Source organism: Thermobia domestica, chromosome 2, assembly GCF_964235325.1.
Source record: "Thermobia domestica chromosome 2, izTheDome1.hap1.1, whole genome shotgun sequence".
Taxonomy (NCBI): domain Eukaryota; kingdom Metazoa; phylum Arthropoda; class Insecta; order Zygentoma; family Lepismatidae; genus Thermobia; species Thermobia domestica.
This window is the reverse complement of record NC_137455.1, coordinates 41,851,727-41,871,050: the sequence shown is the minus strand read 5'-3', so window position 1 is coordinate 41,871,050 and position 19,324 is coordinate 41,851,727. Positions and strand designations below refer to the sequence as shown.

Genomic DNA, 19,324 nt, shown 5'->3' with positions numbered 1-19,324 from the left:
GTACAGACAATGTAGTTTCACCTCATTCACATAGCCTAGAGCCCAGGCAGCATACGTACAATGTAATTTCACCACACTTGCATAGCCCAGAGCCCAGATAGCATACATGTAATGTAGTTTCGCCACAATGATTGCGTTCATACAATGTAGTTGCACCATACTCATATAACTCACTCAGAGCTCAGATGACATTCATATAATGTAGTTTCACTACAGTGTATAGCCCAGAGCAATAATAGCATATATACAGTATAGTTTTACCACACTCACATAGCCCAGGGCACTGATAGCATGCTTGGAATGTAGTTTCACCACATGCACATTGCCCAGAGACCTCATAACATTCATAACCCAGATCCAAAACAGGAAATCTTTTAGTTTAAATTTTCAGTGTCGATGCTAATGAGACGAAGCGTACGTTAACAACACTTGAACGTGAGGTTCCAATATCACAATTTTACCAAAGATGTCGAAGTTTCTGATATTAACAGAAGTGTACCTGGTTTGGCATGGGAAGAATAATGTTCACTCTAAAAAATTTAGGAAAAAAAAAGTGTGAAATACAACACGGCAAACGATGCATTGGTTATTATCCCTATCGAGCCGGTATTGCAAGAATAATGTTCATTCAAAAGATTTAGAAAGAAAAAAAAGTGTGAAATATAAACGGACGAACAATGCATTTTTTATTGTCTCTATCGAGCCGGCATGTCTGATCTTAACACGGGATGAATAAGCTTAATGAAAAAATGAAAGGTATGCAATCTGGAATACATAAAATATGATTGGGTTGCCTACCACAAAGGAACTAGGCAAATTATTTATAATTATTGCATAAATTTTGACTCCTCCATCCCGTGTCGAGTCGCAAATACGAATAACGACTTCGTACGCGATTAGATATAGTGAAAAGTCTAGTGTACAAGTTTCATTGCTGTAGTTAACGGCTTTTAATGCCAAACTCTTGTGACAGGCAGACACAGGACCCCCCCACAACTTTATATATTAATATAGATGAATATATAAATACAGAGAACTGAACCAGATACTAGCCACATAACTACTCGTAAGACCAATAAATTATAGTATTATTATTATATTTATGTAGTAGTAGTAATAGGATTGTATTAAGGAGGTCTGTAATGTATTATACATCTTTTTAACTTCTCTATGTACGAAGCTATAATTTTAACCGACGTATTTTACCACATGCTGTTCCTGTAATATGGCTAACGTTCATAGGTTGTGTTTTTCACCCTTTTCTTTTCTAGTAACCACGGACTTTGTGTCGAGGCCAGGAGATGGAGGCGCACTAAAAGTTTCGGCAGCCGTCGACAGAGCTCGCTTTCGTCACGACCCATATGGACGATACACAGCAAAATTACCGCTGTAACGATTTCCAGGAATGGCCTCACAACACATGTTACTACTATTACCCATCGAAAGAAAGAAAGAGGGAGAGAAAAGAAGGAGATGATGATAAAACATATTTGAGAGAGATGCAAGGATAAAAACGATTTTCTTTATTATATATATATATATATCTAATATTTTTTTTGAAAAAAGAAAGTACACCACAAAAAAATATAATAACATCAGTGTTGCTAAGAAGAAGATGAAGAAGAAAATGGATACTGCAAAGAAACATCATCACTCATATATATACACACACATACACGGATAAACTAGTGTGATTCAGGTATTTTTTTAATGTCACGTCTAGAAACATGGAACTACAAACAGAGAAAAAAATATATAAAAATTTATATATATTTTCTAAATCATTATTTTAAAAAAAGATAGAAAACTTAAAAAAGGGCAATGCAAAATAAACTGTATTATTTAATTAAGCCATTTACTTTTATTAAAAATTCCTTTTTAAAAAATAGAAAAAGCATTATAAGTAACTAATCAGTAGCCAAATAGGCTAGTTTTAATAAAGGTATGTGTGTCTGAAAAGCAGTGATTCTCAACACGAATGTTGGATAATATGAAAATAAGGAAACATTGAAAGGGAATGAAGTAAATATTCATTACGTTTTCATCAGGAGAACCTGCACGCGATTACATTTATCATGTAAACGTCCAGGATATAGGCAAATATTTTATATCATATAATTAATACCAGGAAGAACAGACATAATTAATACCGGCTTAATTGGGAAAATAAGCTGAGTATTACCTCAGTCTCGTAGTTAATATCTGGGAAACAGTCGAAGGATTTAATTTGTCTCAGAAAGTAAGCAAAGAATTATATTTATCATGTAAATGATACCAGGAAAATAGGCGAAGGGCGACGTATTCTAGAGCAAAACAAGCTTTATCACGTACACAATATCAGAGATAAAGGGGGAGGATTTCATGTTTCAACGTATTTTTGAGGAAATAAACTAAGAATCAATACTATCACGTAGTTAATACCAGGGAAGCAGACGAAGTATTTTATTTCTCATTGAATTCTCCGGGAAATATGCTAAAATATGTAATGTAATAAATTCAAAGAAAACAGTCAGGTAATCTCGTTATTGTATATTTTTCTCTTTATGTTATATTGTTTCTGTTCCATTGAATAGTTACATTATCCTTGTAAAAATAGTAAAAATTTAACTTTCCTTAAAACCAAGCAAACTGACAAGGGATTTTATTGGGCTCAGTGTTTTCGGGGAAATTAAGCACAAAGTTATGTTTTATCAGTAACAAAGGAGAAAAAATTACATTGTCATGTTCTGAGGGAAATTAATTCAAGATTCTCCAACATTGGGAAAACAGGGAAGAATATTACATTTGTTAAATGTGTATCTATGGAGGAGGAAGCGAATATATATTTTTACTATGTTAAAATTATGACCTAGAATACGGATTATATTTGCCATGTAAAGTGCAGGGGTGGATCCAGGACCGACTTCTCGGGGGGGGGACGGGGGGTTGTCATAATGCTACTTTTAAGGGCTCCAAACTCTGGGATGGATTTTACTTATATATATAAAACAATAAAGTTTCATTTTCTGGGAGAGGGCGATTGCCCCCCTGGATCTGCCTCTGGTAAAGTGCCTGGAAAAAGCAAGCAAAGGATCACAAACTTGCAAAATACAAAAGGAGGAAAATTTCGCTCATGTAATCCTAAGAAAGAAATTGTTAAGAAATTGTTTTTTTTTTTTTTTATCAAGTATCATTATTAAAAGCAAACAAACCATTGGTATCATTTAATTAATTGTAGTTAATAATAAAGCCATCAGCTCCTTCAAAAAGTGATATAATTATTTTAAAATAAATATATATCTACTGGACATATCTAAATAATTCGTAAGTCATAAAAAGAATTAATATAATAAAGTCTTCCATAAATTGATGTTGAATCTGTTATTAACAGCAAGTTGGGTAATACCAGAACTAGTAAGTTGAATATTAAAAAGAAACACCTGTATACCGAAGTATAAAACAATATTTTAAGACTCGAAATGTATTTTTATTCATAAAAGAAAGTTTTATTTTGAAACGTTTGAGAATCACTGCTTTCTAGAAAACTTTCAAAGCTACCAAATTTGTTCTAGTACTAAGAAAATGTAGAATTATTTTTGATTCTATGAAATGAAAAAAAGCAAAGGACGGCATTTTGTGATCTTGTAAAAATATAACGAAGTGTGACTCATCTATTAAGGATTTAATGATTAAAATGAACTAAACTTGATAAATATTTGTTAATATATCATTACTTATAGCAAAACTTCATATCCTAAATTAAAGTTGCCAAAACAATAACGTTTTTGTACTCTGTAATAATTTTAATGAAAATGAGTAAAGAAAAAAAGATGGACCAATCTTTATAATTTGTTGTTATATTTATATATTAAAAATGTTACTGCTCAAGAAAATTCTGTATAGTTCTATAATATAATAGCATATATTTGTGATGCTTTTCATAATTTTAATGCAACTGTTATTAAAATTTCTAACGCTTTATCTAACATTTAACAAGCATTTATCGGTACGACTGATCTCAAATCATTGCGAGTTTTTTGTTCTTGTTGTGTTGAAATAACTAAATTCTAAGTTGTCATTTACTTATTTACTCTTCAACAGTGATATAACAGCAGAACTATTAACTAAAAGTAAGAAGTAACTTGGTGTAAAAAAAAAAATAATATGATGTACTGTGAATAATGTCACTTTTTGGTAGTAAGGGGTGTGTTGGAAGTTAAATGCAGACAGTTCCTCGCATATTTACCGTGAGTATTGTTTGAAAAGTATTTGTTTTTGCTCTTTAATTTTCTTTCCTTCTTGATAATTTAAAGTTTACTACATCTGTTTTTAAATCAATTATTTTCCCCTCTAATATTAAGTGCTGTGTATTTTGTTCTAAAGTTAAGATTTCCATGTTTCCTCATCAATGAAACCTACTTTTACTCTTTCGTTTTTTTCACCAAAAAATATTTTCAGAAACCAGATAGCTTAACATGTTTCTACTAAAATTTCAGAAAGTATCAATATAAACTTTGGGTAGCAATATAAATTTTTGCAATAAGTTATCTCAGTACAAGACGTTCATTATTATTGTCACAATTAAACATTAGTTTGAGGTTCTTAGTTTGGGTTATTTCTTGCTTTTCAGGGAAAAATAATACTTCAATCTTCACAATAAACTGGGGAATATTAACTTTATAAAACCCTTTTAAATGTCAAACAAATGTGTAACCTTTGCATTATAAATATCACTATTAATAGACTAACTAACACCCATTGCATATTACGAGAATCATTAGCAATTAATTTAAACTTACAATTGGTTTAAGTTTTGGTTCGAATTCCCAAAAATTTGTGACAAGACATTTAACACAAATCCGAGTGCAGTTTGATGTAAAGTAGACGTGAATCATATTTCTTGCATGTGGTCATAGGGACTTGTGTACTGACTTCACAGAAAATATGACTTCAATGTTCATTTGGAAGACCATTCTGTTTTAAGTTTCCCATACATTTTATTACAAATACACTTGGCAACAACTTACGAAATACAAGTTAGGGATTGTATCTAGATAAGATGAAAAGGGGTTTTGACTAAGTGATAGTTAAGAAACTACCATTGTGAATATGGTGTGGTAGTTACTATTCTAACCCTAGTTAGTGGTATTAAGCTCAATTTCTGCTGATATTTCCTTGTTTTACTTTTCTTAAATATTAAGTTTCAATTTACTTTATCTTTCTTCTTCAAATTGTCATTAGATATAATGACTTGTAATTTACGGCGAAACCTATAGGTCTTTCGTCACTTAGAACACAATTTGATGCGGCATGAATGAATCATATACTAAAATATGTATTCGTTGTGAAATATTTCTTGCGGATTCGACACACAACTAACCTACAAATTCAGTTTAAGTTAAGGAAAGTGTTATATTTGAAAACTTTTAAAATTGTAAAATAATATGTTCGAAATTTTTACTTCCAATATCGACAGAGTAACAACTTCTATGAGAGAGCATATACATGCTATTTATCAAGAAAGGAAATTCAAACATTCTACTTGTGAATCCAAGATAAAACGAAAGAGGATTAATATGTTTATTACTTAGAAGTTCTCAGGAATGTTACATAGCTTTACGCAACTTAATGTATGCTCATTAACATTCGTTAATCTAACCTAACCCATAGTATCTTGGTCTATAATATTTACTCTGAAACACAAATTCTTTATAAATAGGACCTACGTACAATTTATATTACTTCCTATTTGTCTGCAATGTCTGAATCCTCCATAATTCAAGTAACATTTATATATAATATCAGAAACACAAAACTCATGCAGCTGCAAACACTATGGTTATTCTTGTATCCAATTTTCTTACTTAAAACACGATTACAATACAACCAACATATATAAACGTTAATTGAACTTCCAATGTTTAAAGAAGGGAGTAATTTTAAATACGAATAATGATGTTTTATTTTATCTATTACTTCAAACATTTTAATATGTTTGTGTAATGTACTTCAAAGCAGAGTGAAGCATAAGTAATTTCTTCCCGATTATGGGTCTCTTTCTACACAAGCTGAACATGTGGGAACTTCTGACAATATTAATGTAAATTTGAAAACAAGTGTGGAGAATAGAACCGAAATTTCATGAGCCTTTTTTGAAGTTCATTTATAAACAACTTTCCAAAGTTTATTTCGAAGAATTACGCTTAATATACTCGTTTATAAAAAGTGATTTGTCTGTGAGTATTGTTGCATATCTTTTCTTATCCATTTCCAACATTAAAATGATATTGATATGATTTGTTTTAATCAAGATTGCAACACTGAATTGTTCTTTTTTATTGTTTTTTTATCATGGAGACTTTTTGATTTCTTTGGCTTGTTTTTCTCACTAACATACAAATTCACTGCCGACAGTCAGGATAGCAAACGTTGTTATGACGATGATGTTCCATTCCTTCATCGATTTGTCAGCTGCTCTCAACTGCACAATCTATTTTGGTATGCACATATTTTATGAGTCTTCTCAAAAAATAACTCTTAAAAATGGAAGTTCTTCGTTCTTGTATTTTGTTGAAGAAATGCAGAGGATTGAATATTTATACAATACGAAACTATGTTACTTAACGAGTTTTAAGAATTTAGACAAAGCGTAAAGAGATTTAAGGAAAGAAACTTGATATATATATAATATGGACATCAAAGTTACTTCAGTAGTTATTTTGGCTATTGTCTTTTCTTCAGTGAGAATAGGCATGGATACAAGAACATTAAATTAAATCTTTAAGTTTCACATCCCACGATTATGTCGGTTAGGCTAAAGGAGACGGTGATGATGAGGAATGAAATGGTGGAATGAAGAAAGTGGGAGGAAACGGAAGAACCCCTAGAAAACCCAAACACATGATGTTTGTCTACCATAAAGCTCACTTAACGCGAGCTCGGATCGAACCAAGGACCCCATGCACTGGAGGTGAACGCTCTACCATTGAGCCACCGCGGCCTCGCTTGGATACAAGATTATTGATAAAGAGTTTCGGTTTAACTTGCACCACAAACATTTTTCATTATATACATGGCCCGAAAATAAACTACACACATAGAAAACATCCTAAAATCTAAAGGAGCGGGAGAAAAAGATGGATTATCGTTAATCATTTATCCACAGATTCAGTGAAATACAGGTACATGTTTTATTTATCATAAACACAGTAGAAAGAAAAGATAGTAAAATAATATTAAATACACTTTGGTAGACAGTGACAGAGGATCAAACACTATAAGTGTCAATTTCGTCCGGTAGATGTCAGTCAGTTGCTGCCATCTAGTGGTGAAATGTGTAATTATAAAAGATTTTATTTTAATAGCAAAACATGGAATATGAATATCGACCGTTAAAGTCAAAGTTGCCTGTTATGTTATTAACGGATTTGTTCATTTAACGGTATAATTGCTCTAGCTACTATTAAAACAAGAATTCAAAATTCGCTTTCTTTTAAGAATTACCATATGAAGTCATCATTACCTGTTAAAATATCAACTCCATTAAAGAAATTGGCAACGCTTTAACTATTGCAAAAGCAGAACTTAATATCATTTTCGTTAAATAGTTATCGTGTGACGAAGTTAACGTCAGCGTTACCAGTTACGATGGTAACGAATTGATTCCATTAACAATCTAAGACAAGATAATTGCAGTAATAATTGACAGATAATTGCCAAAACATAATTCAAAAATCCCCTTGCATTCAATGATTATTGTGTAGACTAATCAACCAATACAGTATATCTATGTACGAAGTTCTTTAAAGAAAATAGCACAATAGTTTAATGTAAAAGACAGATACGTTAGTGAAGCTGCATCTATGAAAGCTGCAAGGGACATATTGAAGTTGTAATGTGTTATATTAATAATTTATTCACAAGCGAAAACTTCATAAGGATATACATAACTTCAGTATGTCCACGAAGTTTCCAGTCATATAGCTGCGTTAACATATTTGCAATTACAATGAACTATTTACACCCTAAAACAACTTCGTAAAACTTCACATATATGTTGAAAAGGGTCTATGGCACATTTTAAATCGATACTTTTTATCTAGGTGTGAATTATTCCTACGATCTCCACAGTAAATAATTTAAAATCTCATCACAACAGAGTTCGTCCACAACTAATGAATGTTTACAAAATCTAATACATGGTTAAAGTTATTGGGAAAAGAAATTTATACACATATCTCGAAATGTAATCATGATTATAACAGAATCAAGATTGTAGAAAAAAAATGTTCCCAAAACTTGCAACCAAGGTATCAGCTTTAAAACAATGTGCTTAAACCTGCTATACTAAGAACTTTCAGGTAATAATCATGCCATTTCGTCGTACAATTCACAAAGGAAAACAAACATTACTTTTCTTAATATTTACAGAAGGATTTTCGATATAAACGATTCTTTGTAAAAGAGATTGGTCTTGATTTCCAAAAAGTGGCTTGTAATGTAATGAGACACATTAATTTTCGTCATCAATAGTGAAACAGAGATAAGCATACACAGACCACAAATTATTCACAAAATTTACCCAAACTGGATTCACTTTGAATACAAATAGCTAAGTTGAACAGGGGAACACACAGCATTATACTAAAAACGTTTGATTTTATCATTAACAGAAAACGTTTTATGTATAATACAAATGCAACAGTATCAAAAGGGCTTGTGAGTGGAAGGGTTGGGCCAAAACTACATGAACAAAACCTTCTAAAGAAACCTGATTGTTAGTTTGTTAACTACGTAATCTTTTATATTTAAAATTTTGATTTTGTCTTCTTGACAAGAATAACGTCCTCATAGAAAATATTGAAAAATTGATGAATTCCTATTCTGACCTTATCCACTTCGGCACTACTGGTGAATGCATATAGAATTTTTCTTTTTTAAAACGTTGTTTCTCTATTGTACACTGTCTATGTCCATTGTGTAAACTTTAAGTTGCCAAGATCTACGGGACCATTTTATTCATTAATTGTGTAAATTAAACAAAGCAATGTATATAAATACTAAAGAAAATAACAAAATACACTATTAAAACATAATTGTATTCTCTGTACGTATTAAAAATAACATAAATGAAACATTGTTAAATAAAAAAGCTTTTATAAATTTAAGACAAATGTTAAAAAATGTCAAGTAATGTTTATTTGCACTTATGAACTTACTTCATTATAGAATTTAAAGCAATGTGAAAAATGTATAAGACAGAAATCTTATATTAATATACCTTCCAACACAGACACCAAAAAAAAATGGGTTTTGTGTGTGCGTTTGCTTAAATAAGAACAACGCTTTTTGTAAATGTTAATCTAAAATGTAATAAATTTCGTAACATATATATATATATCCACATATGATAAAGAATTTTATATTTGTACTGCTTATTAATAAAGGCAAATGGTACATAATCGTAATAATGGGAATTAAATGTTAAAAATACAAGAAATGTATTCATTGATTCGTTTTATTAAATGTTTTTATGTGTTAAATGTTCCTTAAAAATAAATAAAGAGAATGACAAAAAGAGAATGTTATGCACAAAAACAAAACGTGAACACTGCTTTGTAAATATTATAAAACACAATTGAAAAATAAACTTGTGTAAAGTTGTGTTAGTATGTAGTAAATATATATATGTTTACCAGAAAAGTCTCAGTTTATTTTTTGATTATTTGGTTATATAGATGGTTTCTACTCTTCAACATGATTATTGGTTGATTTTTAAACAAATAGTCACTATGTGTTTTTACATGTATAACTTCTGCTATACTATTATATTTTACGAACTATATTTAAAATAAAATTATACGCGAGATAATAAATAAATATACTGATGTGACGTTGCTAAAATTCTTTCTTAGGCTTTCCACCACTTTCCTTCTTTGCAAGTACCTCAATAATAAAGAAAACATAATTTTAACAAAGACATGCCATTTAGTAGCATTTACTTAATGCTATTAAGTAAAATAATAATTACATTGTATATCTTTAAATAGATCAGCCATTTGTAAGTCAATAATTTATGACAATAAATTTTTAACTCGGAATTTCGACCTACGCAAAAGGATCACGATTTACTTGGTAGCCTTTATAAACATGATTTGACCTAACTGCCTAATTGTCTTTTATATTCTTTCTTGTCTTTAAGATTTTCACTAAAAGTTAAAGAGTAATGAGATCGTAGAAAATATACTTATTACAATCTGAGTTTACTTGAGGAATATCTTTATTATATTATAATAACTATCATCAACTAATTGCAATAAAATCATTGCTTATATATTGTCAATTTTATTTCTCGTTTTATGATTAATTATATTTTAACAAGAATGTCACAACAGGATATTTGCCAGTCTCTCGCTATAATTTTACTTAGATCGATGAAGTAATTCAAGATAGAGAATGCGATGTGTTTTATAATAATAAGTTTTAAACTTTCTTTTTTTCAGCTTTGGGCCTTAACCAGGTTATGTTAATGAAGAAAGATATCCTTCCCGTAAAGGGAGAGTAAAAATAACGAATTTATTTTGATATGCTTTTAATTGTAACCGAATCCTGAAAGTATCAACGTTCGAAATTTGCTGTAATTGAAAATAGATGAAAGCATCGTCTATTCTCGTAATTAAATCTATTTTACGTAAGAATAATAAATTCTTTTATTTTAAAGTGAAACTGCAAGACTTTAGTCAAATCATATTTTTTTTATATATGAAATCAACTGATTAGGTATTTGTAATCCAATTATTGAACACATGTTTTATTAACTACGAACACATATTACATCTCAGATGTGAACGACGTTTACCAGATATATATCATCAGGATAATTACATTCACAATTTCAACATATACTTATTCAAAGTATTAAGATATTACTAACTATTAAGAAGATAAATACTCAATTTTTATCCTTCCTTCTTTAATTTATAGGTAAGTCTTATATGTAACTTCCATTTGCTTCATAAGTATACCTGAAAATCACTACAGTAAAGTGCATAGGCAATTCATAAACAAATTTATAGTGAAACTAATTTGTGATAATTCATAAGTATCAAAAATCTTTTAAAAAGTAGTGATCATAACTTTTCTCAGATACGTTACAAGCACGTAAGATATTCTTGTCCACTCTTTTCATTAGTGCATACAAATTATTGCAAATGTTTGTATTTAATTCAATTCTGTTCTTATACCTATATTGAGTAGGGGAGACATATAATTTTAATCATAAACCAAAACCACTAACTCTAAAACTCTCAATGGTATGTTAAACTATTGCGAATTTTGCACCACATTGTAAGAAAGGAGGAAATGTCTAAACATATGAACATCAAGTATTTAAAGTCAGAAATAAGATACAGTAGGTAAAAGGTATGCATTTTGGCAAAATCAAATGTCATATTTACTTAAAAAATAGTTTATGTTGATTTCAAATAACACAACACATTAAAACTTAATGTGTACATATATTTCTTTCCCTGAGAACAATTTTGTTAGTAAATTTATTCTGAATATCTGAATCTTAATGTTTGATTTTGAGTATTTGGACGAAACTACTAGTCACATATTTTCTTTAGACAAAAAAGATAGGGTTGTTGCAAAACTATACTTACGAAAATATTATACATTATTGCACGAATAACAATTATTCCTACATAAATTGTTGCCAAGTGTATCATATAATGATGTACAATCTGGCACTGTATTCCTGTTTATAAATTTGAAGATCCAGTATGAAAAGCGAACGTGTCACTACTTACGATTGGCAGGTAAGTTCTGTTTGAAATTTAATATTTCATAACATGAAACGGAACTATTGTTATTAAAAAGATAACATAAAATTCAACATAAACTACACAAGTCAATTAAAACAGCTGTCACCTTTATCTCATTTTATTATAATACTTAGAGAGTAAATTATCTTGTAAATTTAATTTAATTGGTCTATATAAATGAGAAAAATCTTGGGTAAAGTACCATTACAAAATAATTTATCATTTTATTTAAACATTTATATGCATGTAGCATAAAAATAGTTCATTTAACAAGATATAAGAAACCAAATAAGATAAAACATATTTTAAAATGTTTGCTTTCAAACATTGTTATGGCTTCTAAACAACAGTTAAAAAGTGAATTATGTATTAATATTTGGATTTATATTTGTTCTTAGTTTATTGACAAATGATTTCATATAAAATTTTAACTGCATTGTCCTGAATAACATTTTTCTCGCATGGCTAGTAACATATAAAAAGCAATCGACCAATACATGACACTTCTTCGTTTTTTGCGAACGCAACTTGCTAGTCAAATTTTGTAAGTGAATAGAAATATATGTGGAGTTTAAATTTTCTACCTGAATCTGCTTACTAAAAATCTAGTTGTTGTCATTATAGTAGCCATTTTTTGTATTGGTCTATTTGATCAAACTAAAATAAGTGTCATGTATTGAGACATACTGTGCGTATTATATATCCATACAATTAAACTGATAATTTTTAAAAAGTCTTGATTTTCTGGACAAATAATAATACTAGTTTATAGAATATAATATGTTATATAAATACACACAAAAAAAACCTGCATCCAAAAATCAAGGCTGTGCATAAACAGACAATCGACGTATATTTAATTTCTTTTGAGCATTGTTTATTTTTAAATAAATATATTTCAATAATACCGTGTATATAAACAAAATACAATGAATTAAGATGTAATTATTATAAAAGTATTAGTATTGTTGTTGCATTTGAATGTTCTTTAAATTAAAAAAAATATATACAGATATATTATTTGTTGAGAGCTTTAGTAGGGCTTCTCTTGTTTTTTATTTTCTTTTTAAGTTGCTTTTACATCGTTGCTATGTATATACCAATATAATTACAGTAGTAATAATAACAATATGCAACAATATTAGTTAAATTCATAATATGCTACTACTATTATTATTATGATAATTCTTCCGGCTTGGAAGAAAATATACATATATTTGTGTTATACATATATGTGCATGGAAACTTATTTAAAATCATTAGAAATATTATTTTGCACATTAAAAAAATATATTCATTATATATATAGCATCTGAATTATGTATATTAAAACTCTAGAATACACGTAAATTTGCACCCACTGTATGTATGTTGATAAACTTTATACTATATAATTCTAAGAACTACACATTAATGTCTGCCAATTAAAAACATGTTCGTAAAATAATCATTTATGTGATTGTGAAGGTATGTAATTAGTAATTATGTTACCTTTAGTATGTAATAATAAATGTGCAGAATAAAAAACAACAAATGCTAAGAGATTACCTTATTTTAAAACTTCATATCTAAATCCCTTATTCATCCCATCTTACCCTTTATTCATAATAAAAATTAATAAGATAAATATATATATATTGATATATATTTTTTAAACAGAAAAGTAAAAGCTACTCTTTTGTGTTTCTTGATGATTATTCTGATATGAATGCATGCATATGATAATAACTGACTATTTATAATAACTTTTATTTCTCAACAATCATCATATTCATGGTGATCGTCTTCAATAATTCAAGTAAATATTTATTGATATATATGGGCATTTTTCAATATTTAGCAAATTTTCGATTGATTTTTATTGCGGAATGACAACAGTTTTCCGTCCCTGACTCTTTAACACCTTATACTAATCATTATTTCTATACATTCGTGATACTAGATTTTTGCTGCAGTACCAAATTATTTCTATCTATTCATGATATGTCTTTTACCTATCAAATTACTCTCATAGTTTTTCCCCAGTAAATTTTAACATGTAACATGAAATTATTTCTACAGATTATTTGTATTAGTCTTTTCTAACAAGTATGAAATTTTCATCATATAGTATGGATCATTTATTTCTACATTTTGCTTAATTACAGCGTTGTTTTATTGAACTTATACATATAATTCCAAATATTTTCCATTCAATCACGGTATTAAACTTTTACAAGTAGCACATGTTACGTTTGGCACTATATTATGGGTCTTGAAATCTAGAATGTTGCATATAAAATAAATTTACCTCCATGCATTATTCGTATTAAACTTTTAATTATTTGTACAGTTCTGTACACGTTACATTAAATCATTTTCTTTCATTATCATACTAAACTTTTATACCATTAGTTTCGTACAACATTGGAACTAGAACTACATTACTTCCTTATGTTAGATTCTCCTTTATCACACCATTTTTGATACATCTTTTGTAATAATATAAACACATATTGTCAAATTATCTACATGTTTTATATTAGTTATTATTAAATGCAACACGATTTCTCTAATATACTCTGAAGTTGACATATGGTATAAGATAATGTTCATACTTTTTGAGTAGCATATATTTCGATACGTGTTTTGTCCTAAAAGTTTATACGTAGTATTGAATCGTTCGGGTCAAGTTACAATTTTTAACTAATTTGCAATCGAATAATTTAAATCCATCCTTATTGCCAATTTTTCATATGTAGAGCTAAATGATTACGGTCCCTTTTATACGTAACATCAAATTATTTTGATACTCATACATGGTGATAAAACAGACCTATCATTACTCCTTGCTCCTTACTCACCGACTGGGTAGAGTGTGATGTATGCAGTATAATGAATATACATAATAATGAATCAATCCAAGACAAAGTAGAATATCTGTTTTCTTAGAATAAATATTGTCACATGCATTCATATTCGATAAAGTAATAAAATACAATTTCTGAAAGCACCTATGCCTTCCCTTTAAATATTAATTTGGAAATGGATTAAATTTCAACCAAGATGAATAAGAAAAATAATCGAAATAAAACACTATTTCTTACCTAAGTTGTGAAGTAACTTTAGACTTAAGCATTTAAAAACATGTCATGATGTTCGTTTATATTTAACTTATATCTAGTCTCCATTATAAGTTAAATGGATTTTAATGGCACTGTAAGGAAGATGCCGTTTTAAATTTAGTTTTAGTTGTCACGGCGTATGTAGTACCTGGAATAAAACAGATAAAGGTACTGATAGCTGGTTGTCAGATTGAAAATCATCGCCGGCGATCAATGCATCCACTTGTAATGTTATGTGCTATCTTATCAATGGAGTCGCGAGAAATATATTATCTCTTACAAATTTTTAGCTTAAGACTCAGTGGAATAAAGAAAAAATCAAGAGTTTGATGTAAGAGTTTGCTTGTATAATTGGACGTCGAGGAAGAAACATGATCTACTGGTAAGTCAGACATTGAGCAGACTAAGTTTACTTGTAAATTAAGCTTGTTACGTCATTGTATAATTTATATGACAGAACATCTTAAAGTCTCTAATATAGTGTGCCATGCTAGTTCCTCCTTTATCGTTACCAAAGTACAAATCCTTTTCTTAAAAATGTGTCTGCATGTTGTAAGTGGAAAGAAATCGCAACATATTAGAGCCTTTTGGATTTTCATAAAATTTGGAATCAATGGAAGACTAGACGCACTTCATCATTCTGAACATCCTCTTGCATCTTGCTGTGCTTCATTGAACTTTCGATTGGAACAAGTAGCCTCGATGCACACGTGCACATTAAACTGCGACAAACCAATCAATCTACTGACTTTGCGTCAATATGTAATGATCCAGAATACTAAGTACAGTGAGTATCCTTTCTCGAAAATAAGATTAACCAATAGATTCATAGCACATTTCTCATTTCATAAATGCTCTATGAGAAAGTGCATTGATGTGAGTAACCATGATGTCCATTTCATTCGTAGATGTCCCAATCCATAGTCTTAAGGCATACAATACAATACTTCCATTGAACCCATGTTTCGAAATTTCTCAATATCAGAATCTTTGAGCTTGACGTCACTAATCATAACGCTGCACCACCTTCGTTGCAAGTTCCTAAATTCCTCCATCCTCAAATCTATGGGTTCGATGTCATTGATCACTATGCATGTTCCGTAAACATTGTCCAATGCCGAATTTGGAAGGTGACAATACAATACCAACCTAGGTTCCACGTTTTACAATTCTTACATTTGAGAACCTGAGGTTGACGTTCTTGGCCATAATGTCCATTTCATACAGCCTTAATATTGTCTTGGATATGACGATACAATACTAGCGTTGGCTCAATGGTTTAGCGGTTCACTATGTAAAAATCCATTGATTCCATGTCAATAATAATGATGCCAATTTCATTGACTAATGAACTAATTCAGAGTCAGGTACATAAAATACAATACTTCTTATTTCACTTTACAGATTTCCACTATAGTAAAATCTATGAAGTTGACTCACTGGTCAAATGCCTATTTCATAGAGTAGTGTACCAATGCAGTGTCAAGAAAATAATAAACCAATACTATCGTTAGTTATTCATTTCAAAATGTATCTATGTCAAAATCCATGCGGACATGACGTCAAAATTCCATGGACAATCGTCTTAATCCAGTGATTAGAAAAATTATATAATATTGTCATTAGTTTTAGAAATCATAGACACTAAGAACACAGTGTCAAATTTGTCTACTTTCGTTAAGAAATATAAGCTTATCAATTAAACTCAATTTTTGTAAATGTGTTTATTTGAATTGGTAGAGGATTCAGTACACGATACATATAAATCTACTCCTTCACTTAAATTTCACAGCTGTGTGCGTATCAATTTGATTCTATCTGGTTGCCTTTAAGCATACTAAAAGTGATATATTACAGATATTTTTAATAGTCCGAAATACTACAGATCGAATTACAATAAAAAAGAACATATTTATAATCTGTAGCTGAACTATCTTTCTATTTGTACAGAAAAACAAATACATTTTTTACAAAAAAATCTACAATACCTACATATTAAATAAAACGATTAAATAATGGCATAATTAATCCATTATTTGCTTTGTTCATTTGATTTTTCCTTGAAAAATAAAGGACACATGACAAATCACATTAATACAACCGATCACATTTAATTGGTATCAAATCAAGCGAATTGTACAGATCTTATTTGCTATTTATGTGTGTGAAATATCGTGTGCAGGATTCTGCAAGTTTGCAAGTTTTAAGTGTTCGAATTTTGAGTCAGATTTTTCAGAAACAAAAATAAATACATCGTATTCATCCAATCAAGATTAACTTTGGCGTAATGTAGAACTTACACTATTATATAAGGACATAAAATGTTATGTCACACAAGCTTTGGGTTCCCGAGTTTTGAATGGTCAAATTTTGAGTCAAATTATTAAAAGAAAAAAAAATACTGAACTCATCCGATGGAAAATATTATTTGGTACAGAATTTTGTTTTGTTTTCTAAGTTTCTCGGCCATTTAATTTTGAGTAACATTTTTAACAACAAAACTCAACGGATCTGGTTCACACTTGGCTTAGTGGAAGAATTTGAGCTGCGATACGAGCGTTTAAAATATTATTGTGTGCAGAGTAACTATTATAGTTGCAAAGCTAGGCACAACCAAATTTCTAAATGCGGCATAATCATCATCATCATCATCACAGGTATTCTGCTAGGTCCCTTGCTGCAATTGAAAAATTTGAAATACCTCATCATCTTCACACAGGCCTATATTTTTTCTGTGGATACCGTTCATAAATTGTAGCCTCCTTAAGCCTCTCCCTTTCTTTCTTGCTCCTCTCTTCTACTATATCTAAAATTGTTTTTTACTGCTTCACCATCTCTAACCCCTTCTCATTCGTTTACTACTCGACCTAGCTAATTCTCATCATTATTCTTCACGCTCACATTCTGAAAGCTTTCTGTTCTTTAATCATTTCGCGTAATGTCCATGTTTCTTCCCTTTAACAGTATAATTCTTCACATGAAGCATTTTGTGAATCTTTTTCTTAGCTCTTAGTAGCAAAATATACTTTTCTTCCTCCTAAATGCTTCTTTCGCCATTTCTATTCTTGCTTTCATTTCATTTTCACATCTCATGTCTTCACTAATAATACTATCTATTTATTCAAAACTATTCGCCTGTTACATTTTCTCCCCTCCTACTTCTATATTTGACACCAAACTCTTCGTTCCAATCACCATAGCTTTTGTCTTTCTAACATTTATTTTCGTCCCATATTCTTCACAGTTCCCCCTCAAGTTTTCTAAGATTTTATTGGTTTTCTTTTTAAATTCCTGAACAAGCGCCATTTCTCCTATAAACCGTGTTCACTTTATAATTCTACCTCCTACCGAAACACTTTCTTCAGTATGAATGCACTTTTTCACCATCTCTTTAAGATATATACTAAATAATGTTGGCGATAACAATCCCTATCGAGATTCCATTCAGGTTGCATATTCCTCTGTCATATCTTCCCCCGTTCCAATACTTACTTGTTGGTTTATATATTATAAGTTTCTTATGAGTCTTTGATCTTACCATTCCAGGTTCAGGTTCAGGTTCAGGTTCAAGGTATTTTCCTTCCAAACCAACTTCCTTCAGTGCTGCCAACAATAATTTCCAGTTCACGGGGTAAAATGTCTTTTTCTAGATTAATAAATACAACGTAACCCTCTCTCCACTTTTCTACAAACCTCTCACCATTTACCCTTAATAAGCCAATTGAATCTAATGTGCCCTTACTTCTAACAAATCTGAACGGTTTCTTCTCATCTTTTTTCATTTGTTCATTCGTATAACTTTCTGTTCAGTATTCAAAGCATAATTTTTGCTGCATGCGATGTAAAACTAATACTTCTATCGTTCTCAAATCTCTCTGTGTTCGATTTATGTGCCAACGTTTTCAGGATTGTTTCCAGGAAATCTTTTGGTCAATCTGCTGTTCCATATATTTCATTGCAGAGTCAGAACAATTCTTTCTTACCCCGTTTCCCATATTTTTAATGAATTTGATTTACATATTATATATCCTGATTGCCTTTCCATTCCTTATCTAGGGCATAGCTTTTTCAAACTCATTCTGAATAATATTAAACCCATTATTATTCTCCTATACTTTATTTTCTACTTCAATATTTAGACCATGTGGTCTATCCCGACTCTCATACACGTCCTCAACGTATGCATTCTATATTCCTAAAACTTCACTTTCCTCGCTGACTTCTTTCTTTTTCTAATTTTCTACTATCATTGTAACACCCCTTTGTTTCCTCCGTAGTTCCATAGATTCCCAACGCTTTCTAATTCTTCTGTATCCTCACATTTTCTTTTGTATAACTCTTCTGTATTAACCTTTTTGCAAGCCCTCCATTCCTTCATTTTCTACAATAACTGTACTGTAACCCATGGATTCTTTG

At 30.0% G+C, this 19,324-nt stretch overlaps 1 protein-coding gene across 1 annotated transcript in view; it reads left to right on the top strand.

Moving 5' to 3' along the window:
• The window catches only part of LOC145671505 (KH domain-containing, RNA-binding, signal transduction-associated protein 2-like), a gene marked incomplete in the record, with an annotated part of 536,966 nt that extends 523,622 nt beyond the window's left edge, over positions 1 to 13,344 (top strand). The window contains 1 exon segment of the mRNA XM_081740697.1: positions 1,272 to 13,344. Within this exon segment, the coding sequence (XP_081596823.1) occupies positions 1,272 to 1,393 (122 nt within the window).
• Positions 13,345 to 19,324: the final 5,980 nt, after the last annotated feature.